The sequence below is a fragment of the Diadema setosum genome, chromosome 11, assembly GCF_964275005.1.
Source record: "Diadema setosum chromosome 11, eeDiaSeto1, whole genome shotgun sequence".
In the NCBI taxonomy this organism is placed as follows: domain Eukaryota; kingdom Metazoa; phylum Echinodermata; class Echinoidea; order Diadematoida; family Diadematidae; genus Diadema; species Diadema setosum.
The window spans coordinates 37853374-37880593 of NC_092695.1; the positions used below are offsets into that span (position 1 = coordinate 37853374).

The 27220-nt window shown below is 38.7% G+C and overlaps 1 protein-coding gene across 1 annotated transcript in view; it reads right to left on the reverse strand.

The window, feature by feature from the left end:
- LOC140235477 (UDP-glucuronosyltransferase 2C1-like) overlaps positions 1 to 24302 on the reverse strand; it is a 59793-nt gene extending 35491 nt beyond the window's left edge. The window contains exons 1-3 of the mRNA XM_072315505.1: positions 24199 to 24302; positions 21199 to 21988; positions 11906 to 12134 (exon numbers count right to left, since the gene is read on the reverse strand). Of these exons, the coding sequence (XP_072171606.1) occupies positions 11906 to 12134; positions 21199 to 21988; positions 24199 to 24302 (1123 nt within the window). The remainder of the gene's footprint in view (positions 1 to 11905; positions 12135 to 21198; positions 21989 to 24198) is intronic.
- Between the last annotated feature and the right edge of the window lie 2918 nt (positions 24303 to 27220).

Below are 27220 nucleotides of genomic sequence, written 5' to 3' on the forward strand. Positions count from 1 at the left end.
GGTGCAACTGCTGGCAATTACTGACAGCAACATCAGGAGAATTGCATAGCGATTATCGTATAATGTGAGCGAGCGAAGCGAGCGAGCTTGAAAATTTTGACATTTTACAGTCCCAAAACTGCCGTTTTTAGCTATATTTTTTCGCTTTGGAAATTAAGGGGAGGGGGCGCACCGGGCGCAACTGCTGGCAATTACTGACAGCAACATCAGGAGAATTGCATAGCGATTAAATGCGAGCGAGCGAACCGAGCGAGCTTGAAAATTTTGGCATTTTACAGTCCCAAAACTGCCGTTTTTAGCTATATTTTTTCGCTTTGGAAATTAAGGAGAGGGCCTGGGCGCACCGGGCACAAACTGCTGGCAATTACTGACAGCAACATCAGGAGAATTGCATAACGATTAAATGCGAGCGAGCGAAGCGAGCGAGCTTGAACATTTTGACATTTTACAGTCCCAAAACTGCCGTTTGTAGCTATATTTTTTTTTTCGCTTTGGAAATTAAGGGGAGGGGGCGCACCGGGCGCAACTGCTGGCAATTACTTGCAGCAACATCAGGAGAATTGCATAACGATTAAATGCGAGCGAGCGAGCTTGAAAATTTTGACATTTTACAGTCCCCAAACTGCCGTTTGTAGCTATATTTTTTCGCTTTGGAAATTAAGGGGAGGGGACGCACCGGGCGCAACTGCTGGCAATTACTGACAGCAGCATCAGGAGAATTGCATAACGATTAAATGCGAGCGAGCGAAGCGAGCGAGCTTGAAAATTTTGACGTTTTACAGTCCAAAAACTGTCGTTTGTAGCTACACTTTTTCGCTTTGGAGGGAGGGGGCGCCCGGTGCGCCCCCTGGATCCGCTACTGCAGTAGTCAAGGGTGTCGGTTTATGTTCATGATTGGGGGAGGTATGACCAGCGAGGGGGCGTCGAAGTGACCAAGCGGGAGAAGGATGTCCAAAATCTGCACTTTATATAGAGCATCCCCTAATTTGTTTGTGTTTGTGAGTGTGTGTGTTTCATATAGATGGAAAAGTTAGGAAATAGCCAAGGTCAAGTCTTATTATTGGCAATGCAAGGCATTTTAATATAGACTAGTATGTAAAGCAACACTGCAAAATCAATGATCAAGCTTTGATAGCAGCTATCAAACATCACATTGCGCATCATTGCAGCGACTCTTTTTGCCATTCCGATGTTTTGAGTACACTGCGCACATCCTGCTTGTATTCAAAACGCCAACCAGGAATCACACTGAATCACAATCTTTTGTCGTCTCCGGGCTTTTTGAACAATGTTTCACTATAATGCCTCTTTAATTATAAGAATTATGGTTAAAAGAAATCTTAGAAAAATATCTTTTTTCTTGATCATCCTTTCATGTCGATTTCAAAAGCAGTTTACTAACCCTTGAATTACCATTTGGGTAGGGTTTTTTTTCTTTTTTTTTTCTTTTTTTCTTTTTTTTTTTACCAGCGGATTGGGGGGGGGGGGGCACGTGCCCCCCCATGCCCCCCCGTAGTTACGCCACTGTCCCTACCTTTTCCTCGGGCCGGCCATCTTTTCAAGCTATGCTTACAATGGCGGCCCTCTGCATAATCGCTTCTTAACTACAATTGTTGTTGTAATCCCCGCTGCATAGACATGCACATGCAGTATATTATATCATTAATTTCCTTTTATATCTTTGTTTATGCAAGTCAAACGACCCTGATTTGAATTTACTTTGTATATTTCCCACATGTTTATGATTATGTACCTTATGTACAATGTATATTGATTTGCTGATTGATTTTATGATTTGCAGAAAATAAAGTATCTATTAAACAAAAACAAACAAATACGTTTGCAGTCTTGGACGGCTGTGTGATCTCCATTGTGAAGTTTCATTACTAAACCAAGACTAAGCCGAAATGAACTGAACTGAAGCAGTACTTTTTATTGCAAACAGTACACGCACACCACACACATTGATATTGACATACCGATGACTTTATATTGACTTTGTATATTACGATCCGGCCGAACGTATCACAGCTGACATGGGATATGCAGCAGACAATGCACAATGATCAAAACAACAACACAACCTGCCATATGCATTGCAACTTGCTATAGTAATGGGGCTTAGAGTTTTAATATTTCTTCATTAAACCATATTTATAAAACTAAATATTTGATAACGTAATATATAAATATTTCCAGAAATTTTAAAATATCATCGCTTAGATTGCTGAAATTGGCACCACAGTGCAAATAAACAGAGACTAGTCCAGTTACGTACGTACACACACAGCTCTCTCAATAAAAACCGGTCGGAGCCCGTATATAAGGAGAGATTTTCATGCGCATGGTTGTTATGCGGTTTTGTGCGTGCACCCATTCGGCCCCATTCGGTAGGTATTCGGGCGTCCATGTTGAAATTAGGGTGGACGGCTCGCACGGCTCTTGTAGTCGATAGCTGGGTGTTCGCTGGTGCGTTGCGTAGCGTCGTGTTCGGCATTCGGTACGTACGGGGGGTACGGTAACGGGAGGAGCAGCGTGTCGTGCTTTTCTACTGAGCTGCAAAATCGCCTGCGACGACTGAGTGCCTTTAATTTTCAATGCTCGAATGGTCAGAAGCTAGAGCAGTGTGTTTTTGTGTGACACACACGCACACACTTGAACCTGGTATAAACCCGAAGGATAGAAATCGTATCATATATAAATCGTATCATATAAAAGTAAAAACGTGGTCAGAGAAATCTTATTCCCAGAGTGTCCTTTCCCTTTTTTTTCTGGACCTATCAAGAAGATTTTGAGTATTGAGTTGAGTATAGCACACCGAGTACTCGACGCTTCTATAGTTTATTACTGAATTTTATTGCTTGTCCGTGTATACATGGTATAATTTCCATGATTTCGTTGTCAGTATATAATTCGGTTAATTACTTGCCTTTACTTCCATCAATCATTTTCGACCAGGATTCAAGTGCAGTAGAGTAGTTTCGCGATGTTAGAAGTTGGGAATACTTTCGGCTCATCAAATGAACCAATAAAAAAGAGACTTTTACGATGTAATCTCCCCTCCTCCATACCTCAGCTTGTAGCTTGCGCTCCTCCTCAAAACCAACTACCTTGTCTGTGCAATCTTTTAAGTAACTCAAACATTATCGTCATAGAGCATTCTCAGCATCTGCCCCTATTCTCTGGAACTCCCTGTCTACAGAAATAAGGAAAATACCATCATTTGCATTATCTTAAACTGTTCTAAAGTCCACTTGTTTTTATAAATGTGGAATGTAAGTAGAATTTTCTTGTTACTTCAAAATTATTGTATGAAGTATATTTGATAACATTCCCAACTTTAACATAGTAATTAAGTTAGTGGTGGCTATACAGTAATCAAAGCACTTGCATGTAAAAGCACATAGAGATTATTGATTAATAGCTATAATGCGCTTTATCATATACATCAAAATCATCATCATCATCATTACTGTATTCACCTTCATATAACCACTACCCCCCCCCCCCCCTCGGGATTTTAACAAAGTGGTGGTAGAGGGGAATCACATGCAATGACATGACACGTACCTACTCCTCAACACTCCTGGGACAGTATTTGTGTCTTGATAAATGCTTCCAAAAAAACACAATATCTTGAGTTCAGGAATACATAGGGTCTAATCACTTGGCATGTTTGGGGCCCCATTTTTTTTTTTTTTTTTTACGCGCCAGCTATGGAGTTATAGAATTAAACATCCAATGTTTTCTTATGATGCAAAACATCATATTGTATATATAGCATTTTATCATTCTTCTACCCTTAAAAAGAAAAAAAAAACCCTCTTATCTCGAAAAAAAAGCTAGCTTAGATAATCTATTATAATAGATACAGATACAGCCAAGTGTGTATAGTATAGGTATTTTAACGGGTAATGTTCCTTTTTCCGAAGGCTTCTTGATCCGAAAATGAAATCGGAAGTACGAACCTTTCTTTCGTTTTCGGACTCGCGAACCTTCGGTAAACGAACCTTATTTCATTTTCGGGTAAACAAACTTTCGGTATTATCGTTTCTCATTTTCATCTTCGGATTAACGAACCTTCGTAATGAAATGCAACCGTTTAAACGCTGCAGTTCGATACCTAGCATTTCCGTGACATGCTTCATGATTAATGAAAAGTTACTTTTTGACCATGATGTAAATGACATTTAGATCTTTCTATATCCGAACAAATATATTCAATGTCTTTTTTTTTCTCATTTCAGTAACCCCAGTCTCGGCAGCTTCGACGAGTCATCGCCGTAACAGATACATTACGTGTGTGTGTGTGTGCGTGTGTATGTGTGTCTAATGGTGTGTGCGTGTAATTACATACAGTATGTTTGTGCCCGAAAAAAGAGAGACGCGTCTATGAAATAACAATAATCTATTATAGCATGGACCTATTACACACATGGACTAGAAACGAAGGTCTTTCTTTGCTCCCATCATCACCGCCACCACCCGATTGCTTGGATAATGACGATTGTGCAATCGTGCATCGTCACTGACAAAAGAACCATTTCTCTTATTGCGGTCTTATTTTGGTGAGGTGCCTTTTCAGACTCAACTGCCTTTGAATAAACACCGATGAAAGGGAGCAGCAAACCCGAAAACACGACAGTTTTTCTGTCACAAATTAAAGATTACTGAAGTGGACACTTGTGGACAAACATGTAACATGGCTTAATGATAGGACATACATGTCATCTGCGGTTACTGTCCATGTTTACTCTGGAACAATGTGCGAAAATGGGAAAAATTAGATTACAAATCACAACCAACCTGCCCAAATAATTGCTTTCTCTTGTAATTCGATAATTCGATAATTTCCCAATGTACACTACAACTGCACATGCATTTTTCTTGATTTAAGAGAATTACTATCTTTTGCGCATGTAGTTTTTAAATTTCTCAAAGCGTCGTCATGTTTTTATCCAGGCTGGCTGTCGGCGGTGATGATAAGATCAATGCAGGAAAGCATGTTTAAAATGCTTTTCTGCGAATTTTTGATAGAAACGGGTGCATGAATTAATCAACGAGCGATGAACGTCCATGTGTAGTAGGTCCATGTTTATAGGTTCACCTATCAACAGTGCGCCGTCTTCATATTGTGCGATGAAAAAAAAGAAAGGAAAAACCAAAACATAAATTCAGGCACCTCTAAAAGTGCCCTATTTCAACAGCAACAGGCTGGCTTTACTGCATAAAGTGCTTCTTAAATATAGTTTTACCTGGCGTAGCACTTGCTCATTTCCAGACTGTTCCAATGGTCTCGAAAAGACTTTTCTTCGTGTTTGATTCCTTTCCCCCGTTCATTTTTTAATCAATTTTGTCCAGCACTGCGCATGTGCCATATACTTCATGAATATTCATAATTTCTTTCATAAACGGTACGGTAAGAACGGAGTCACAATCCTAGGTGGCATTTCGTGAAGCGTTTTGTCCAACAAATTTGTCGGACAAATTTGCTCTCAGCCAATCAGATTTCAGTAGCTTATATATAACTGTTTGTCAGGGGAAAAAATCTGATAAATCGTTTCATGAAATCCTCCGCAAAGCATAACAATTACCCTTTTGACAAGGCCCTGTTTAGCGGCGAGCGCATGTCTCTTCACAACCAGCATCTGAAGCGGGAAGAGGAAATCCCTCTTTATCCTCCATTATCAGTGTCTCATTTTCAACCTCTTCTGATGCAAAGAACATGAATGATCACAACCTAAATAATTCATGAAATCATTGCAATCCTGCTGGGCACCATCAACGTAAAATACCCGTCGAATTATGGTAAAAGATAACAGCCGAAATGATTTATAAATCATTGCGATCCCGCTGTGCGCCAACAACGTAAACTATAGATTGAATAATGCATGTTACTTTTCTTGTCATTTTCATGTTTATAGAAAATAGCAAACGCATTCAATACAATCTAATTTTGTTCATTAAAAATTCATACTGTATTAAAACAAAATTTCCATTCTTTCAAAATGGTTCAATACACGAGGAAGAGATATATGTTGATGTAATGAATCACGAATTCGACCCTGCAGTACATTTTTCAGAACGCATGTACAACACAATGGAAAGCGAACGCATTTTCAACCCTTTCTTTTTTATTTTTTATCAAATCGCAAGCGATTCCTTTGTATTCTTTCTCAATAACATGACTTGTAATAACAATGAACGCAAAGACTGCCCGTAGGTTTCATTGACTGTAAGTGACTACATGCTCATGTATTTCTTTGTGTTTGATGCGTATGGTTATAACGAGGTACCGGTTCTATAACGAAGTAATATCGGCGGTCCCACGGACCTCGTTATAACGGGGTTTCACTGTAGAATGTTCATGTATATAAAACCCATTGAATTTTACTTCCATCTCTCAGGTTCTAGCACGGTGAAAATGTTCTCTCACATACTCCTTTGAAGTAAATTAACATTCTTATTTCTCTCGAATTGTCAAAAGTGAAAAAGTTCATACAATGCTGCACAGTAATCATCGCAATGAAAAGGACAGTTATAGTTATAGATATCACCTACTTACGGTCCCCAAGTGGTTCTAATCATGGAGTGTAGATGTTAACCACAAGTAAAATACTATGGAAAACTTAGTGTGTGTGTTTGTGTGTGTGTGTGTGATGAAGGGGGGGGGGGGTTGCATACAATATGCCCAGATATTGTACATTATATTATAGGTTTTCCCATCCATTTTCGCACTTTTGTCATTCAATTTCAAAGATTTATCATTCAATTTCGTCCCGAGAAGCACGTGGAACGCAAATCCTAACTGCAATTTCGTCAATTGTCATTGTAATTCGTTTTTCGTCAAACTTTTTCAAAGACATAGCATTCAAAATCGTCAATTGTCATTCAAATTCATCCCTCCCGCTGACGGATCGCAGAATGTGAAGATCAAATTCGCTTTTGTTCACACAATTTCATGAATTTTTCATTCAAATTAGCCAGATGTTGTCGGTTCTTTATTTTGAGGGCGAACCAACTTTAACCCGACATATTTTTACTTTCTCTCGTAATGCATGAAGCAAACTTTAAATTTTGTATCCTGGAAAGCAGCAAACATGATTATGTTATCCATTTTTGACATTAAACAGGCTACAATCACCACTTAAAATTTTGTCTTTTATCATGTTTGCCTAGAAATCGTTTGTCAGTGTTTTCGTATGCGAGACGGTACGTCTGTTTGTATCAGTGTGTACTCGGATTGCTTGTGTGTGTGTCTGTATCTGTGGTTCTGTGTGTGTGGGGGGGGGGGGGGGGTATGGGGGGCACTTGTGTGTATGTTAACTCCTGAATGTAAAATGTGAACGGTTACAGAAAAAAATACATGAATGACTTGGAAATCACACCGGATAGAGATATGAGACGAATATGAATTAAAATTTAACGAAAATGATTGACAAAAGACGAAATCGATCCTGCCGTTTTGAGTGCTGCGAGTGAGACTGACGAATTTGAACTGTAAATGACGAAAATGTATGCCAAATGACTAAATTGCATGGACTTTATTTGAAAATAAACGACGAAAAAAACGAATTTGAAAGTAAGATTGGCCTATTCCCAACATCCCGCGACGAAATTGAAGTAAAAAAATTGTGAAATTGAATGAAAAAAGTTTGAAAACGAATGGGAAAACCTATATTTGCAGTGACCCTAATCTGGTTTGGATATCCCAAAGTACTTTGCCAATGATACATGCAATCTTCAAGGTTGGCATAGACATTGCTAGATGTGTCCATTGATTGCACTTATGTTTCTGGACGTGTTTCGAACATCGTGTCAAGCTTCTAAAGCATTGTGCTGTATTTCACATTTATTAACATGTTTGTTTGTTTGTTTGTTTGTTTTTGTTTTTGGGGGTTTTTTTACAATACAGAGAATGGATTCTGAATACAGTAGAAAAAAAGGTGATTCTTGCAAGTCTTTTATAAAGGCCAAGAATTACATTTTAGTCGACTGACACGTAACTTTTAAATGCAATGGTTTTTGCAGTTCATATACTACATCTTGTCTTATTTTAGTTGTGTCTTAGCACTGTCATTTGCAGTAAGGAATTAGGTTTGCTGTGGAATAACGGAACTGCTAATGTTCTTCAAAAAGAACAAAACCACGTAAGACTGTCTCTGCAAAAGAAGAACAAAGACCTATATTCCGCAGCGACAAGAAGTCTATCTTAATGTTAGGACTAAAGAAGGCTGGTGTGCTAGTACACAGTCTTGTACAGTTCTTGTAGGGCCTATTCTTTTTTTTTAAGAACAGAGTTGTAAGTGATTTCCTGCACATTCAAAATTGTGTGTTTATGAGTGGATTTCGTTTATGCCTTCGTGTACAGACCTACTAGATGTTACAAAAAACATTTCCCACTTTTTATGCTTAATAGTTCGAAAACTATGTATCAGATAAAAGTGTTATCGATATGAGTAATAGCTGAATAGTGTACAATTTAGTTGGAGGTGATTTGAATATGGAAACCTATATCAGTTTCATGAAATCCATGATTAATTTCAAAGTTAGGTTCCAGATTTTGGTCAAATTTTAACCCTCTGTACAAAACCAGGGGGTGGTATTCTGAAGTCCTAATCAAGTCTGTAATTAACTTCGGGATTAAGTCGAGAAGTTAATAGGCCCTTAATCATGGGCAAAATCGGTATTCTGAGGATGAAATCAATATGTAATCATCTTAGGTCCAAATGCTCACATCCGGCGGAAAATGTGACATTTTGCAAATAGGGTTATTTTGGGGCGCTGATTTCAAAAACTGCCGGATCCAACAGATCTGACCACGGGGTCAGCCGCCATTTTGAATTCCAATATGGCCGCCATCACAAAACATATTTAAAGTTCCCTATCTTCAGTTCTAAATGACCTGTGACGCCAAAATTTGGTATACCAGAGCGTTATAACATGCTGAATTTGATGACAGATTAATTTGAAGTGCCTGACAAACATAGAATGGCCGCCATTTTGAATTCCAAGATGGCCGCCTTGACGAAAAGGTCAATATCCTTTTCTCAAATTCTAAGTGATGAGTGACGCGGAAATTAGCTGCAAACAGGTATTTTTACATGCTGAGTATAAAAAATGGAATAATATGATGTGTCTGACAAACGCAATGCCCGCCATTTTAAATTCCAATATGGTTGCCAAGACAAACGTCATGACTAACATTCACAAGCATGCCAAAAAGTGCAGCAAAAATAAAGCATAATGCCCCTTTCACTGACGTCACAATGTAAATACAATAGCGCGCACTCAATCACTTACAAATGCGCGCTCAATCAGGTAGCCTAATTTACAAACCCGAGATAGAAATTTTCCACACTCCAACATGGCAACTTTGTAGGAAAATTCAAATTGGCTGCCGCGCAGCTAATCAGAAATATCAAATAAGTCTGTTATTGAAGGGGTCATATCACCATGCTTTTATGTATCAAATTTTTAATGGCCTATTTTATTCAGAACTGAAGATAGGGATCTTTGACGGCGGCCATATTGGAATTCAAAATGGCGGCCGACCCCGTTGTCAGACCGCTTGGATCCGGCAATTTTTTAAATCAGCGCCTCAAAATACCCCTATATGCAAAGTTTCATATTTTCCGCCGGATGTGAGCATCTTTTTCACATATCTGCCCCACTATAATTGTCATTCCATCCAATCAGACGCGTTGTTAGAAGCCAAAATGATGATTACACGCGCAAATATGCCCTCACAGCAATGCGCGCTCCTCCACACCCCCTGTAATTACAACCCAAGAGCTCCGTGCGCACACCCCGTCTTTGATTACAACCCTTCACCTATACGCACGCGAAGATCTCAACCTCTTTGCTCACTTAAAATGACAAAATTCCTCGAAAATAAGCTTTATTTCTTTTTTCTCTGAATTCTACGGATACCATGACAACATGATTCAATCGCTCCTCGGTTACCGAAGACGGTAAGCATCGTTGTGGCCGAGAAAAAACGCTGTAATGCGTGATATCGGAGTAGTTAATGACAAAATTTGGTATCACTACGTTTTCCATTAACTTTCATAATTACATGCTCAGAATATCGATTTGTAATTAACTCTGTGATTAAGTCCTCTTAAAAGTGCACGTGCGTTGATACGAGCAAGGCTTCCCCGCCAAAATGCTTGTTGTCATTATAATGAATAAACCCCCCTACTTAATTAAGCTCTCAGAATACCAATTCGGTAATTAAGTGCTAATTACACCTTAATTAAGCCCTCAGAATACACAGGAACTAATGATGTGTGTGTGAGTGTGTACTTACAATGACCCTGAACAATGGACATGGATACCACCTGTTCCCACTTGTTCAGAGGTCTGCTCCAAGGCACATGAATGCTTTATGAATTATTCATGATGGATTGCCCTGGGCACTGCTAGTCTGAATTCATGGCTAAGGGTGAAATGCATGCACATGAAAAAGTAAGCACTTGTTTCCATGTTCTTGCATACATCACGTTTCAGAATGAATAGATAATAGACCATTCAAATCCTGGTCATTGGCCAGGATCATTGTCTGGTTGTCAACTACACACTCCCATACACACCAATTGACTTCTGTGCAAAGTTAAAGTTTAGTACAGAGGGTTGAAAATACAGCAAAATCTGAAACCTAACTGAAAAATCAATGTTTAATTTCATGAAACTGAATCATGCTTTCATTTCAAAATTGCTTCCAACAAAATTGTACACTATTCAGCTATTGCTCATATCGATGTCAGTGTTATCTAATGTATAGTTTCTTTTAACTATAAAGGATCAAAAGTGGGAAATGTTTTTTTTTTTTTTTTTGTAATACCTTATATGTCTCCAGGGTCTCTTCTGTTTTAACTCCATAGGATGCCATATTGCAAAACATGGTAATATTCAAAAGGTTTTTAACTTATTGTTTTGTCAGATGTTGCTTTGGAAATTAATATGTATGATTTGTAAACATGTCTCATGTAAACACTTGGAAATTAGCATGAATGATGTGTAAACATGTCACATGTTTATAAATGTGTGCAATTTTGAGATTATTCTGAAAATCAGACACATGTTCTAAGAACACAAAAATGGCAAATAAACCTGTCGCTGCGTACATTCTGTCACAGCGAATATAAACGTTTCATAGTGTTTACATTAACAGTGCGTCATGTGGTGTGTGTTTATTTTTTTTGTTAGTGTTTAAATCTTAAACATTGTGGGTGATTTTATGACTTTGTGGTGTTTGTAATCATGATGTAAACGTTTGGTGTTTAGCCTATACATAGAGCAGGTATTTAGTTCTTAAACATCAGAACCGTGTAAAACGCGAACATGTATGTACTATTATAAACACCCAAGGCGTGATGAAAATAACACACAGCATATTATGTGTACCTTTTAAACCCGTCCCATATTATAAACGCGTCGCAGTGTTTTAAATCTGTCACAGAAAAGTGTTTAGTTATGTGTTTAGAAGCTATTTTTTTTTAACAGTGTGCTATGTCAGGCCATTTTTGTCGATCTTTCCCCCCAATCTTATCTTGTTTCTTTTATGGTGGTAATCTGACATGTCTGAAGTAAAAATAGGAGAAATTTGTTATAGATACTTGGCACATACATGTATATAATTCTTTTTTTTCCACAAAAGCATATGATAGTATCATAACTCCACACAAGTTAACATGCTTTTGCTTTGAATAGGCCCCTCATTCTCCAACGTCGGGGCTTAGGCCCTACAGGTAAGCATTTATTACCTGAGATAATTATAAAACCACTTGAAACGTCTTTACAATTCACCCCTGATAAAAAGCAGTAGAAAATACAAATGAAAAAAAAAGTGCCTTTTTTTCCGAAACTGCTTGGCGTGAATTCCCTTGAAATTATTCCTCACCTAGGAGATCATTCTGTGGCATCCAGGAAACGATTCGGATGTTATCGGAAAGCTGAAGCGAGGCGGGCGGCTCGTCCTGCATCTGCCAGACGACGAGTTGCGGGAGGGCGGCAAACGCGCGGACAAATTTCTCCATCGTCTCTAGCGTTAAGATTGAGGCCGAGTAGGTGCCGAGCGTGAACAGGACGACGCCGTCCTTTCCCGCTGACCGGACGAGCTCTTCCCAATCCTGATGAGAAGTAATACAGTGTACTCTCGTTATAACAAACATGGTTATATCGAAAAATATGGTTACAACAAAGTTAAAATTAAGTTATAATGAACATGGTTATAACGAAATTCCGGTTGCAACGAAGTAAAAATTCAGGCCGTAACATTATCCGCTCTACGCTCTTTTATTGTCTATTTGTTTCAGTTACAATGAAATTTTGAGATAACGAAAAATAGTCCCGAGGACTTCGTGATAACGGGAGTCCACTGTAAACCGAGTTAACATTCTGAACTACGGTCATGGCAACATGCATGTTAAAGGTGACCGTACAATCTTAAACAATTTTAATGTGCATTCAATGGACATTAAAAAAAAAAAGAAATGACAGTAAAGGAAATTATTATGCGATGCGTCTTCACGAAAGCAATATATAATGTCGGAAAAATAATTATTGGGTTTTTGTCAGATATGAATTCTAAAGATGTTAAGCGTTAAATCGATATATGAATGTCTACTTTATTGCAAAGGAAAATATTAAAAAGAGAGAGAAGTTAGAGACTGTATGGATAAAGGTTGCATTGTTACAAACAGCTTTACAGGCATTTTTCTTCTTTCTATGATCGCCGGATTTATACGGGTAACATGATGACGCGCCATACACTGTACAGTATGTCCCAAAAAAAATTACAACGCGGCCTTCCGCAATGATATCTTTAAAAATAGTGAGTGAATCTTAATAAAAATTCAGGGTATGAGACTATAACTCATTGGCCACATCTTACAGAAACCCCATTCGATTTGCTTCAGTGGTCAAAGAGAAATACGGAATTTTGTAGAGGATGTAGGGAATCTCTTCTGTCCAAGTTCTGTCTATTGTTCACACACAAGATCATCGAAATGCTAAACTCGGAAGAATCCGATTCATGACATGCTTTACAACAATCCACATTTCTCTGTGACCGCTTAACCAAATTGAATGGGGTTTTCTGCAAAATAGAGCTAAGATGTTATACCTTAAGACTCTGAAGTAGCACGTACACAGGTTGATCATAATAGGTGTTGTCAATTCGAAAATCTGATTGTAATTTTTTGGGCGACTTACTGCAGTATGTCCCCCAAAAAATTACAATAAGATTTTCGCATTGATAATGCCCAATATGATCAAATTTTTCAAATGCTACTTCAGGGTCTTGAAATATAACATTTTAGCTCTATTTTGCAGAAATCCCCATTCGATTTGGTTAAGCGGTCACAGAGAAATGTGGATTGTTGTAAAGCATTTCATGAATCAGATTCTTCCGAGTTTAGCATTTCGATGATCTTGTGTGTGAACAATAGACAGAACTTGGACAGAAGAGATTCCCGACATCCTCTACAAAATTCCGTATTTCTCTTTGACCACTGAAGCAAATCGAATGGGGTCTTCTGTAAGATGTGGGCAATGAGTTATAGTTTCATACCCTGAATTTGTATTCAGATTGATTCACTATTTTTAAAGATATCATTGCGGAGGGCCCCGTTGTAATTTTTTTTGGGACATACTGTACTGCAGTTAAGGTTTTTGTGGGTGTACTAAATTACACCATGTCACTCGTTATAAGGAATATTAAAGTTCCTGGCAACAGTGAATGGAAAGTCGGATTAATCGGAGATTCTGTAAACTTTATTCATTATCATGCCAGAGTATCCAAGTTAACAGCTGGGTAATGCTAACTGTTCTCAATAGTTTCTCTGTTATACGGTTTCATGCACACTTCCATATGCCTTTACGACAACACAACCTGAGACAGAAACAAAAATATCTAAACATACTACATTCACGTATAGGTCAAATATTATTTTTTCTTAAAAAGAGAAACTTTATCAGAAAATTAACACCTTCATGACATCTCAATAGTTTCTCTATTACAGGGTTTCATATACACTTCCATATGCCTTTACCACAACACAACCTGAGACAGAAGCAAAATATTTAAACGTACTGCACGCACGTAGGTCATTTTTTTTCTTTAAAAGAGAAACTTTATCAGAAAATTAGCACCTCTATGACATCTCAGTAGTTTCTCTATTACAGGGTTTCATATACACTTCCATATGCCTTTACGACAACACAACCTGAGAAAGAAACAAAAATATTTAAACATACTACATTCACGTAGGTAAAATATTATTTTTTTTTTCTTTAAAAGAGAAACTTTATCAGAAAATTAACACCTTCATGAAATAGATATGCTAAATTGCGCCAATCAGTTTTAAAAGCCTACTAAAAAGTTCGTCCGCAGTACTTTTTTTCTGAGCTGCGGGATGCTTAAAGGTTATATGAACTAGATCTGATTACATTCATGCAATGCAATCACGCAAACTTGTCAACATGTTCATTGTAGGACCTACATTATGGTTTTCACCTTCAAATAAAGGTATAATATGCAGCTGGAACCAGAAAATTAAGATTTTCTCCTTTTTCTTCTTTTTTTCATCTCAACTCGACCGAACTGAAATTACGGTGAATTGGAAGTTTCTGCACAACCATTGTGATGCAGCTGATCGTGCCAATACACATTTTGATAATCGTACAAACTGAATTGGACGTCATGGTTGTCAACAGCCGTATACCCATCAGACCCTCGTGGGATAATATTGCTGCATAAAGTCTCATCTTGTCCCCATCAAATACGCAACTTTGAAATTTACTTTTTAAACAATACTGGCGAAAATTTAGATAAAACTGGATAGCTTCCTAAAATCTGCACACAATAAAAATTTCTAGGTAAATTTTGTGAAAAATTCTTCGAAGAAAAATTTGTTTCTAATTTAGGGAAGAATTTATCAATACTGAGCCTTCTGGTAATTCTGCAGTAAAAACAAACAAACAATCAAACATCGACATATGACCACGATGGGACTTCAACCGTGGAGAAGTCATTCTTCTTCATGAAACATACAAGCAACAAAGAGTGATTACCACAACAGGATAGCACCAAGGCACGGAAATGGAGGTTCGTAGATGAGTTGAATAATGAGAGAAGTCTGTTTTTCTTATATATATACATGAATATCTCTTTCAGATGAATTTATGGTGTTTTTCACCTGCTCTGCAGCTTCAGTAATTATTTTGATTAAAAACAAAACACAACGAAATCTAAACCACTCTGGTTTTATTTGCATTTTCTTGGAAGGCCAAGCATGGATATATGCCTTCTGCACGGTTGCCACGGGCAAACTTCCTGGTTATCATACTTTCGATTCATTATGAAACTCAATTTCGTAGTCAGTAAGGCATGACACCTTGGTGGTACCAGAGTAATGCGCTTATAGCGATGAGTAGTCGGGGACTATTATGCAACTATACAACAAAACAATGATAGCATCTGCTACGACAAACTGAGTTCTCATCAGCAATGCTAACAATGCTATATGAGGTTGTATCATCACGTATTTTTCCCGTCATTTCAAATCATGGTTGAATTGCATTTCATCTTATAAAATCATTTATTTGATATAATCCCGAAAAGTGTCGTGAGCGCGATTTCAATTTATACAGCTGCATGTCATTTTAATTTGTCATTCGGCAATCGGTTTAAAAGATATCCCGTTACCAGCCCTTGACGGTTATCATGGACAATTTACTCCGCCCGTCGCTGAGTAAGTGACGCGAATATCACCCTCATTCGAATATCAATTTGTTCTTGTTCAAACAATTTCATTCTATTTTCTTACTCACAATATTTTTTTTTTCCATCAGATGGCAAGTCCCTTCCTGGTCGAGGTCTCCAGTTCCCCAATAGACTTTCTGTCATCTCATCCCGAAAATTGTCAATATTGTCCGCATAACATGACCTAAAGAAAAATGTCTTTCAGTCACACAAAGCACGCACATGGTTGCAAAAAAAAAAATACAAAAACATAAACATAAACAATATACTATTGTGTCCTAATCTAGACAGAAAGAATCAAAGTGCGGCACTCAAATATACCTTCATGATTTGTGCAGACTTCCTTATCGCGCTAGCTAGCTCAAGCATCAGGCACAGACATGCGTATAAACGTTTATATAGCGATCACACCGTAGAAAGAGAAGGCCATCCCTTGTATTATAGAAGTCGCACTATAGCGCTGAACATTAGTCCATAATATTATGTGTCACACATGCAGTGAAATTAAATGAAATTCTGTATACTGAAATGAATTAATTGTTGCGTCGAGTTGTCTTTATTGCAACTGATTGACAAATTGCCTTAAATCGACGTTAAAGGCATAATTTACCATTTGCAGATGAAAGCATTAGTGCTTTAAAATAGTTCTAAAATGTGAGTTAGGGATAGAAACAACCACTGTCAAAATTTGAATCCGTATAATCGATGTTAAGTGTTGTTAAATACACGAAATGTGAACAATAGTTTAATAAAAATGTTTCCAGACTAAACCGTATACAGTTACGGTTTATTGAGAAAAACCCTGATATTTCCTTATATTTTAGGTTTTATTGCAAATATTTCATAAAGTAGGACATTTTATGATACAACAGACCTACACATATGCATCAAATGTGATATCTTGAACATTTTTGAAATCACTGCTCCCAAAGGTAAACTGGACCTTTAATGTGTACCGAATTAATCAGCACTTTTTATAGCCATGATAAAAATTCATACACAGTCGTGGGCATACATACTCGGATAAGATTTGAAACTATGATCATAGGACAGGCGTCGTATTCACTGGACCTGCACCGAGCCTGCGCCTGACAGCCGGTGCTGGTTCTAGTCGTTTATAACATGCAGCGGGTACTGCATTTTATTCAAACTGATGAATTCTTGTCTGCTTGCGGTTTCACATAATAAATTGCCCATTCAATCGCACTGACTGCTCAAAAAGACGCATCGCCGCATCTCCTAATTTGAAAGCTCTCGACTTGAAGTTTAATTTGAATGATGTAAAATAAATGCTAAATTCTATCGCCGAAGTGCGAAAATTAATGATCCAGAAGTGAATTTGAGATGAACTTCATGATGGTATGAAAATGACTGCAAAACCTATAATTGGTCATGTCGATTAGGGGTCATCCCACTAGACTGACAGCCACGAGTCATTTTACAGCCAACGAGTTCGACATTGAAAACAGGTCCACGAGTCATACAGCTCACGAGTCATACAGCCCATGAGTTCGACACTAGACAAATAAAGCCCATGAGTTCGACACTAGGTAAAAGCAGCCCACGAGTTCGACAGATACAACACGGGGCTTAACCCTATTCTAACTGGGCTATTTGAGACCAAGTTTTTACTGGGGGGGGGGGTCAATTTGACCCCCCCTTCAGATCTCGGCCGCCGATCGCGTGATCGCCGCAAAATTTTGCCTGAACATGAGCCGGATGTCAACTACAAGATTACATGATCATACAATAAAAAAATGTTGATTTCATATTTTTTAATAAATTAATTATGCAAATTAACGCATGAAATCATATTTTCACCTATAACTCCATCAAAAAGACTGAAGGACTGTTAAATTTTTGTGTCAGAGTTCCTCAAGACACATCAAACAATTTTCTTGTAAAAAAATAGCGCAATCAAAATCATTTTCTTTTGTTTTTTATTGTTTTGTTGATTTCTTATGTATTTTATTGTTTTTTCGATCTTTTGTTTTCTATTGTTTTTTTTTGCCAAAATTTGTTGGAGGCACTTTTTCAAGCTTATCTACATTAGAATTGATTTATTTCAATGGTTAAAAGTTGAAATAATCTAATTTATATCAATTAAACAAAAAACCACAGTTTGCATTGGATTTGCACATGAAATCATGAATTTGAGCGGTTTTCGGGTTGACATGCATATGCAAAACATTGCATAACTTCAGAACGGTGTACCCGGACGTCGCAAATTTGGTCTCAAAATATGCGGGAGACTCAAATGAAAAAAGTCATGAAACGACGCGGCAAAATCTTTGCGCGTTGCGGAATCGTGGCGCGAAACGTCGAGGGGGGGGGGGTCAATTTGACCCCCCCCCCCCCCCAGTTAGAATAGGGTTAATGTGTCGGTCTCGTGGGCCTTGTTAGCTTAGTGATGAACTAATGGGCTGTATAACTCATGGGCTGTACTATGACTAGTGAGCTGTATGACTCGTTGGCTGTATGACTCCTGGGTGTCGGTCTCGTGACGTGCGCCCATCGGTTATGGTTTCGATATGGTTATGTAGTACCTCCTCCACAAAAATGTTGATGTTTGTATGTTTGTTTGTTTGTTTCTGCAAGCAGCTCATGGTTATAGACTCTCTTGTTGTACTTTTTATACTGGCCGTAGATTTAATTTGATTTGGCTTTGATTTTATTTCTGAATTTCTTTTTCATACATAATGAAATACAAAGTCAGTTTAACGAACTGATTGAGCACAGTATAATTTGAATCTGACAGTTTAAACAAAATAATAAATGATTAATTCAAGTGTCCAACTTTTTTTTTGACACATTGCAAAATGAAAACAAACAAATTATCATATGCATACTATTATGCCAACATAGGTTCCCGTATATGTGTTGTTCAAAGACAAATTAAGCAACTCTTGACGTACAGAAATTCAGGAGACCATCATCAGAAGCAAACGCTTGACAAGGACAGTGGCCTCAGAAATGATTGTCTAAACAATACAACATTGTAAGAATATAACATATAAGTCACCACTCCCTGAGTGGCGATAAGGAGAAAGGGAGGGATATATGAGGGGGAAAGTAAAGCGTTGCATAGATGTGATAATAGAAGATAAAAGAATTATGATAAGAGAGTAACACTTTGTCAGGACTCGACTCGGCATGGACGCTAAAATCCAGTTAATGGATTATGCAAACTTCAATTGCACAAAATGCGCATGACACATATCGCACGCCAACGAACATTCAATAATGAATGCACTTGCTTGTGCCACAAAACAATAGTTTGAGTTTGTTGGCCTGCTCATGGGAATCTGTGATTCATTTCGCCCTCATTTCTGTGGTTTAGTACTGCTATCATTTATTATACGATTTTAATGATTCGTTGTTACTCGTTTGTGAAATACAGTATAGATAAAAATCCCTTATGCGAGCTCTTTCCCGTGTGTATGATGATTATCAAGCCATTCAAAAGCATAGAGATTGCTATATGTTCAAAACTACAATGTATATCTCAGATTGGCAACAGAAAATATTTCGGAAGACTTTTGGTCCTTGATTCTCTCTTAGATAACTGTTTTACATTGTAACTGTTTAACATTGATATAGCCGATTCTGGGCGCATGCACTGGTCGGGGTAGTCCAGATACTGGACGATTTTTATCATCCGCAGTCCCCACACACTCGGCACCCACCCAATGCGCCCAACCGCTGATTGCGACACTCCACCAATTGGTACTCCCGAAAAAAATGTATTCAGGAGGGGTGAATTGTGTAATACAGTGTACATACAGACACCATCAACGTACGTCCGTACACACGCGGGCACACTACGAATACAGTCCAGGAAGTGGACTATGGTCGGGGAGGAAGGCCTCGAGCCTCGGTGATTGTTGTTGTTGTTTATTTTCCATCTGTGAAGATGGCTGGATAGCCCATATTCAGCTACAATAAGCTGGTCTTCCATGGGGTCCAGTTGGATGTGGGGTGGGACCACTTCACCGGGTTAGACACCCTGCTCTTTGCGATGAATGAATGAAGCGGGATCTTTTACGTGCATGAGCTGTGACTCTCTCATACACGGGACCTCCATTTTATGTCCTATCCGAGGGATTAAAGGACAAGTTCACCATCATAGACATGTGGGTTGAGTGAATATAGCAATACTAGTAGAACACATCAGTGAGAGTTTGAGGAATATCGGACAATCAGTTCAAAAGTTATTAATTTTTGAAGTTTCTGGTCACTCAAAGCTGGATGAGAAGACAACTACAGCTTGTGATGCCACATGTGTACAACGATATAAAGAAAGAATAAAGAAAGATCAACATATTTTCACTTTTCTCGCGTGATAAAAGAACACTCCACTTCTCTCTTTTCAGAAGGCAGGGGGAATAATATTACCCTTAACATATGTCAGTAACAAGTCGAAGAATTGTGCACTTTATTAAAAAAGTGAAGTTTTGTGAAATTCTCTTTGTATTTTCTTTATATCGTTCTCTCATATAATCATCCTACATCACACACTATGGCCTAGATTTCAACTTCGTTTTGCTGCTATCTGGTGGTGAAGCTTGGCCAGTGAGGTAAAAGCTAGCTTCTTCACATACACATAATATTAAGTGCACCACGGGCAACGGGGATTTGCGTTGGCTTTTGTTACAGTTTTACTTTGGCCTTAAAGGGAGCTTTTGTCGGTTTTTTTTTTCAATTTTGATAATGGGTAAACCATAGTGATTTTAAGTTGATATAACCATAAAAGTATGGCCTACATTCTTAAGTGTAGAAGTTATTTTTATTGTATGTCCGTATTATGACAAATGAGTTGTATAACTTCAATCACTAGTCAGTCCATGATATAAAACATAATAATATACACATCGTGAATGGTCGGGCAAGAAGTTAATAGTTATCGTTTCTGTTATTCTTTCTCCCACATTTTCTCTACTTTAGTGCCTTGTCAGTTCTTAACCGCGTGGTCTCACAATATTATGCGCTTGCTTGGCTACTATACTCTCTTGCTAATAATTTTTCTTATTGTTTGCAATTTTAGAGTTCGATGATGTCATGTCATAATATGGGCATTAAAAAATATTCAAGTTAAAAGTTCAAAGCCAAATCTAACGTCAGATGTTCAACTTGTCTTCAGTGAAAGGCGTTGAATTCATGATTTCTCCACGGTGTTCAGAGATGTGTAGATATAAAATGTGTATTGCTAAGTACCAACAGCTAACCAACATATTGTATCGCATTTTTGATTCAAGATTATAATGTTATAGGGCCATCTTGGAGAGCAGTACGTAGACTGAAAAGGCTATCCTGGATAGATAAGACCACATTGATGTCATTATTGTCGTTTTTATTATCATTTTTTTGATCAGTCGTATTTTTGTTATCATTGCTGCAGTTTTAGAAAGGACGATTTATGCAAGACTCACCGGAGTAAGTGGTTGACTGGGCCGGGTAGTCAGCCCGCCGACCGTCACCACGTTGGGCTGCAGCGGAAAGGGAAAATCCACGGCAAAATCCGAGTTGACCAGCACAAGTTGTGCATCCGCCAGCAGAGTCCGAATTGGCGTTTCTACGTTGAACTGGAAACTGAGAATGAAGCTTAACATATCGTACTCGAAAAAGACAACCGCGTCTTCACAAAACGCGGTTATAGTATTTGAAACCCGTTGGAAGAAGCCCATACGGTGCGAAAGACCTGTGGACATCTCGGGGTAGTAGGTGGACGTATCGGGGATGCCATGTCGTCTTGCTAGGGAGGGTTTGATACCGCTGGGGATAAGGATAACGTATGGGATGTTGAGCCGACCAGCAAGGAACACAGAGCAAGGACTGTGGCCATCGAGCATGAAGAGATCGTACTGGACCGTTTTCCCGACGAAGTGGTCGATCATATCCTTGCAGTTTCTAAGAAGCGAGGTCACCGCCGGCGGCTTCCACTTGAACAAATTGGCAAAGAAAGAAACTTTCTTCGATATGAGGTAATTAGCGTACATGGCCGGCCATTGTCGTGACAAGTCGATGTCGCTTTCATGAAAGATGTCGAACTTGAATTCGGCGTACTTGGATTCTTTTGCCTTATCGGCGTAGGCATCGCTGATCAACGCCGTAACCGTATGTCCCCTTTCGACAAGGGCCGTCGCAACCTTCGCCAAGACGGAAAAGTGGCTACCGGAGTTGGAGCCCGTTGTCATTAAAATCTTGGCTGCTGTCGAAATTCTACTCGCCAGCAGAACCAGACAGAGAAATTGATAAACACAAATGACATTGAACCTCATACTAGAAGCAAATTTTGATGGTGATTTGGATTTTTTTTTAAAGAAACAAGCTATTGATTTTGCAGGATGTACGGTATTGAATTGAGAGACAAATCAGCAAGCTGGGTATAATAAGGGGTGATAGCAGAGTACACGAAGATCGGATCCTTTACTATCGTTATCGGTATCGATATCGCATTATTTGAAGGATTATGGCGCATGCCAAAATTAACCCCACGTCATGTGAGATAGTTATATAAATATTAATGTTATCTGTGTACAAGTTTCGTTTCTGAGTGATTGGCTTATCATAAATTGACCTCGTAATCATACTGATGGTGCGCAATATGAGAGGTCTGGCATCATTATAGAGCTTACTTAGCTTACGAAAACTGAAAAAGAATCTTTCTTGATAAACAAAAATGTAAATCCAAATCATAGACTTGATATGTCTATCATGCACAGTTCTATAGCTGGCACTTGAAAAGACGTAGAAGGTCCTAAAAACCAAAAGAATCAGTAGTTCTATAGCTGGCATCAAATTTTGAAAAGACGCAGAAGGGTATAAAAATCGAAAGAATCAGCACACAAAACTGGGACTTACCATGACTTACCTTGTGACACGAGCATCTAATGAAAACAAAGATCTGCTGGCACGAGAGGAAATGCAATTAGAAGAAGAAAATGCTCACTTTTTCTCGGTGATCATTCCATTTATCGTCATTATATCGTAGATTATTATTCAAAACTTTGATTTTGATTTTGTTCTGGACACTCTAGAATGTGCGAACATCCTTTCGAATAGTTTTTGCAGGTAATTCAGAAACATTATCAGATTATACCATTCGATTTCGTGTTTTGTCATCAGTCATCAACGGCGCTTTTAATTTGTCAGTCACAGTACCTGAGACAACAAAATCTCTCACTCAGCTGCTGAAGGAATTAAGCTAGACACGACGGCAATATATCACCAAGTTAATAATTAACGATAGAACGAAGTGACCGGAGCAAGCAGACCCACGAATGGAAAGAGTCGACCGTAATTTTCCCCGCAATATTCATTATTAATTTTCATTAGATACATAATTTTTTGAAAAATCATATCCGTAAGCATTCACTTGAATGTGTGTAAAAGAGGCAAATGAATATTTAAATACATTTTTAAATAAAAATTTGAAAACAAATGATACCAAAACTATAAAAGTACGAATGAATACTCAACAAACACACAAACACACGCACACGAACACGCACACACTCACGCACACCTTGCTCAAGTCACACAAATACATCGTCTCACCCCACTTCCCTCCTTCCCCCATCCAGGTGTAGCATGCCCCCTCCCCCTTCCCCTTAACTTGTTAACCCCATCTTCCAACCCTGCATACCCACCCTTCAACAACTTCGATTCCTCACCCCAAAACCCACTGAGAATGGGTCTCCAACCAAGAGACTCTGAAACCCGCACGGCCGGGCGGACGACAGAGGTCAGAGAAGGAGAAAAACCGAGAGACGTAACTTTGGGGTTCGCTCAAGAAGGAAACAGGAACACTATACAGTGCATATTGCACTGTATGACAATAAGTGATTACTGCGTATATGACGTTTTACCATACAAACATGACAAAGGGGTATAGGATTATGACACTATCACAATGGTCGAAGGGTTGTAGAAAATACAATATATTTAAAAAGAATAAACTGTCAAAACGCTATTTCTTAAACTGCGCAGGTAATTTCTTCTAAGCTAAGAACAAGTGGATACTAGTCTAACATTTTTCCCGCTTTCTCAGCAAAGACAAAAATAAGTGGCGTTAGGGGATTTGTCTTCCACTTACAGATACAGAGATATGACATTATAGCAAAAAAAAAAAAATAATAATAATTTGATGAAAGTTTGTCAATACCCATTCCAGATAACTTTCTTCAAAATTAGTAAAATTGATGAATGTGTCACAGCCCTGGAAAAATATGGCTAAGAGACCATGCTAGTTGTATCGGGCAACATTTCCATTGTCACATGATAAAAAGCACTGTCAGTGTTACAAAGTTACAAGGCGTCCGGTCTATTTGCAGCCTGCAGGTTGCCGTTGCAAGAAAATTGCATCGCCCAACCAATGCCAACGATTTTTGGAGAGGTCGAGCGGGCTATACACCTGGACAATCTCCTACCGGTCACGAGCCGACTTGTAAGAAATCGCCAGGCTGCTGGCCGGTGATCGAAGGAACATCTGCGGTGTCCCATAGGCGTATACCGGCGGCGGCCCGACGGTCATTGCTGGAAATTTCTATATAAACAGCGTCTATGTACAATTATCATGTTTGACTGCTCATTGGTCATCAACAACAACTCAACGCTATTACTCTGCATCTGAGCAGTCAACGAAGTCAATACCCTGTTTAGGATGGGTATTAATTTCCGCGGCGTTCTTGTATTTTGCGATTGTATTAAGAATCTTACTGCCCATTTTTATATTTTACTCTCTTAAAAGTCATTTTGAACTTGGATTCGAAGTTCACTTCGGACTGGACTCGCTGATAAAGTCTCTTCCTGATTACTTTCTTTCCAGGCCACTAGGCCTATGTCTAATTTCAAACAAAATCTCATTGTGTGGTGAATGGACATATTATCTTAAGAAGATAAACTTTCCGTCTGTAAGAATGTGTGAATCACACACAATGACTTTACCGCGTTTGATAGAAGAGGTCGGGAAGTGAGTTTTTTGTGCGTGTCAGTGAATACTATTACAATTGTATTATTCCACTTAGCGATGTTAGTTTCGGTCATAACATAACTTGATCAGAATGATAAACAAATTTTCGAGTACTTGAAGTCTATATCTAACACTTAAAACTTACTGGGTAAGTATCCTATCAATTTGAATTACAATACCGTTTCGGAATTAAAGAACCTTCGGATATTGAGCCGTTTTTTTTCCTCTCTCTAAAAGACTTTTATCCAAATGACGAACTGTGACCATCGCTGATGTTATGCAGCTATATATCTCATTCAGTTCAGAATACAATCCTCAGGAGCACAATTATTTTTGTTTTTAAGCTAATGATGTATCAAGCATCATGCCGAAGCTGAATGATAACAAAACAGAGCTGTTTTTTTTTGTTTTTTTTTCGTTGAGGCATCTAGACAAGTATCCGAACTTAATGTAAGTGATATTGATATTGGTAAGTAATTTCTTGAACCTTTGGATAGTTAATACAGCTATATTAGGATTGTAGATAATGTATGTTTGACTTTCCGATCGGGCATCATTACATAAATGGCTAATTTTAGTACATGTATATACCTCTCTTTTTTTCTTTATCAGACAAGTCCGTCTGTAGAAATTATGCCCCAGTCACATAGACATCCCGGATCACCCCGGACCACCCCGGATCTGATCCGGGGAGAGATCCGTGTTGACGCCGGGAGGCCAACACGGCAACTTTTGGAGGTCAAAAACATCCGGCGTCATCCGGGGATTGCCGTGTTGGCAGAGCAATCCGGGGCGGTCCGTGTGGCTGCCGTGTAGCTGCCGTGTTGATCCGTGTAGTTGCCGTGTTGATCCGTGTAGATGCCGTGTTTGTCCGTGTAAACGACGCGCTCTTCCGGCCTTATCCATGTAGCTGCCGTGCTGGTACCGTGTATACAATCATACCACAATCCCGGATCTCCCCGGACGTCCCCGGATCACCGTGTAGATCCTTGAGCATCCGTGTTTAGTGACTGGGGCATTAGACCCTGAGTGAAGGAAAATGCTGCAGGAAGTACATTTTCTCTGGTACATTCAGCATGAGAAAGTCTCTAAATACATTCCTCTCCATGCAAGTGTTGAAATTGTGGACACTCTTCACCTCAGCACTCTTCCTTCATTTCTAGCTTCCCTTCCAAAAACATGTAATGGGGGGGGGGGGAGGGGTGTTTGCTATAGCCTCCCTTCCAAAGCTTCCAATGGGGGTAAAGCTCGTGATAGAGGGTCAAAATCCTCATTTCCCTCTGTCAATCTGTAAAGGGGGGTATCTCTTGGAATTTGGGCAAGCATACTCTTGTGTGTATGATCAGGGAGGTGATACTCACACCTCCCTGGTATAATTGAACGCCTAAGGTTTTTTTTTTTTTTTGGGGGGGGGGAGGGGGGGGGACTTTCCGATAAATATTCTGGAATACATAATAATCTTTATCATTTTTTAAGGATTGTGAAGTCGTTCATTTATTTTTCAATCCGCGGCGTATTCATAGATATGATCATAGATCATACAGGAAAACAAGCGAGTATTGTTCACGCATTTGTTTATTGGCAGTAGAATTTACTACTGTTTTGGTCTTTTGTTTGGCTTGCCCGAGTCACAGATAATGATTTGCAAGTGTTCAGAATGCCTTTGAAGTCATGTGTGTAACTATTCTGAATAATGTTTTATATTACACTCCTCCTCTAAAAGACTTCACTGGCTACTAATACGACAGAGAATTGTGAATCCTCTTGTTTGTGTACTGGGTTACGTTTTATAGTATATAGAATCATTATCGTTAAAAAATCCTCTTGCTTTTGTACAGGGTAAGTATATAGGATTACTGTCATTAAGTACAGTCTCTTACTGTCATAGTTTGCGGAGCTCAACAATGACAAACTACTTTTGAAAGGTCCCTCTTGTCATGCTTGTAGAACAAAAGCTACGCTATAGGGGAAGGGCCGACGTTCATAATGTGCGGCCCAGAGCTTTTCAGCTTCCCTCCATTTGTTCTTAAAATCGTAAACGTTTCATTTTGAGTTCAAGGCAAAGTCACACATGTGATTCTTTGTTGTTGTTTTTTTAATTCTTTTAAGGATGAAAGACAAAACGTAATTTCAAAGATGCCACTTGTTGAATTTACCAGTCTTGCAAAGGATTACTTCATAGTTCAATGTCTCGATCATTCTTTTCGTCGCGACCACACAAAAGTGCGAAGTAATTAAGAATTCCGTTTGCTGTACCTCATAAATACGCAAGTGTTATCGAAAGCCGTTGTTGTTTATGTCTTGTGAGTGTTTTTATGACTTAGTTTCGATTAGTGCAAGTTTGTTTACTTCATAAGGAAGCCTTTCTCTTTGGTAAAACTCTGCTACTCGCCTCATACTTTTTTTTTCTCCTTATAGCAAGTCTACACTATAGCATAAGTTACAAAAAAAAAAAAATCGGCATTCGTGGTTTGGAACTT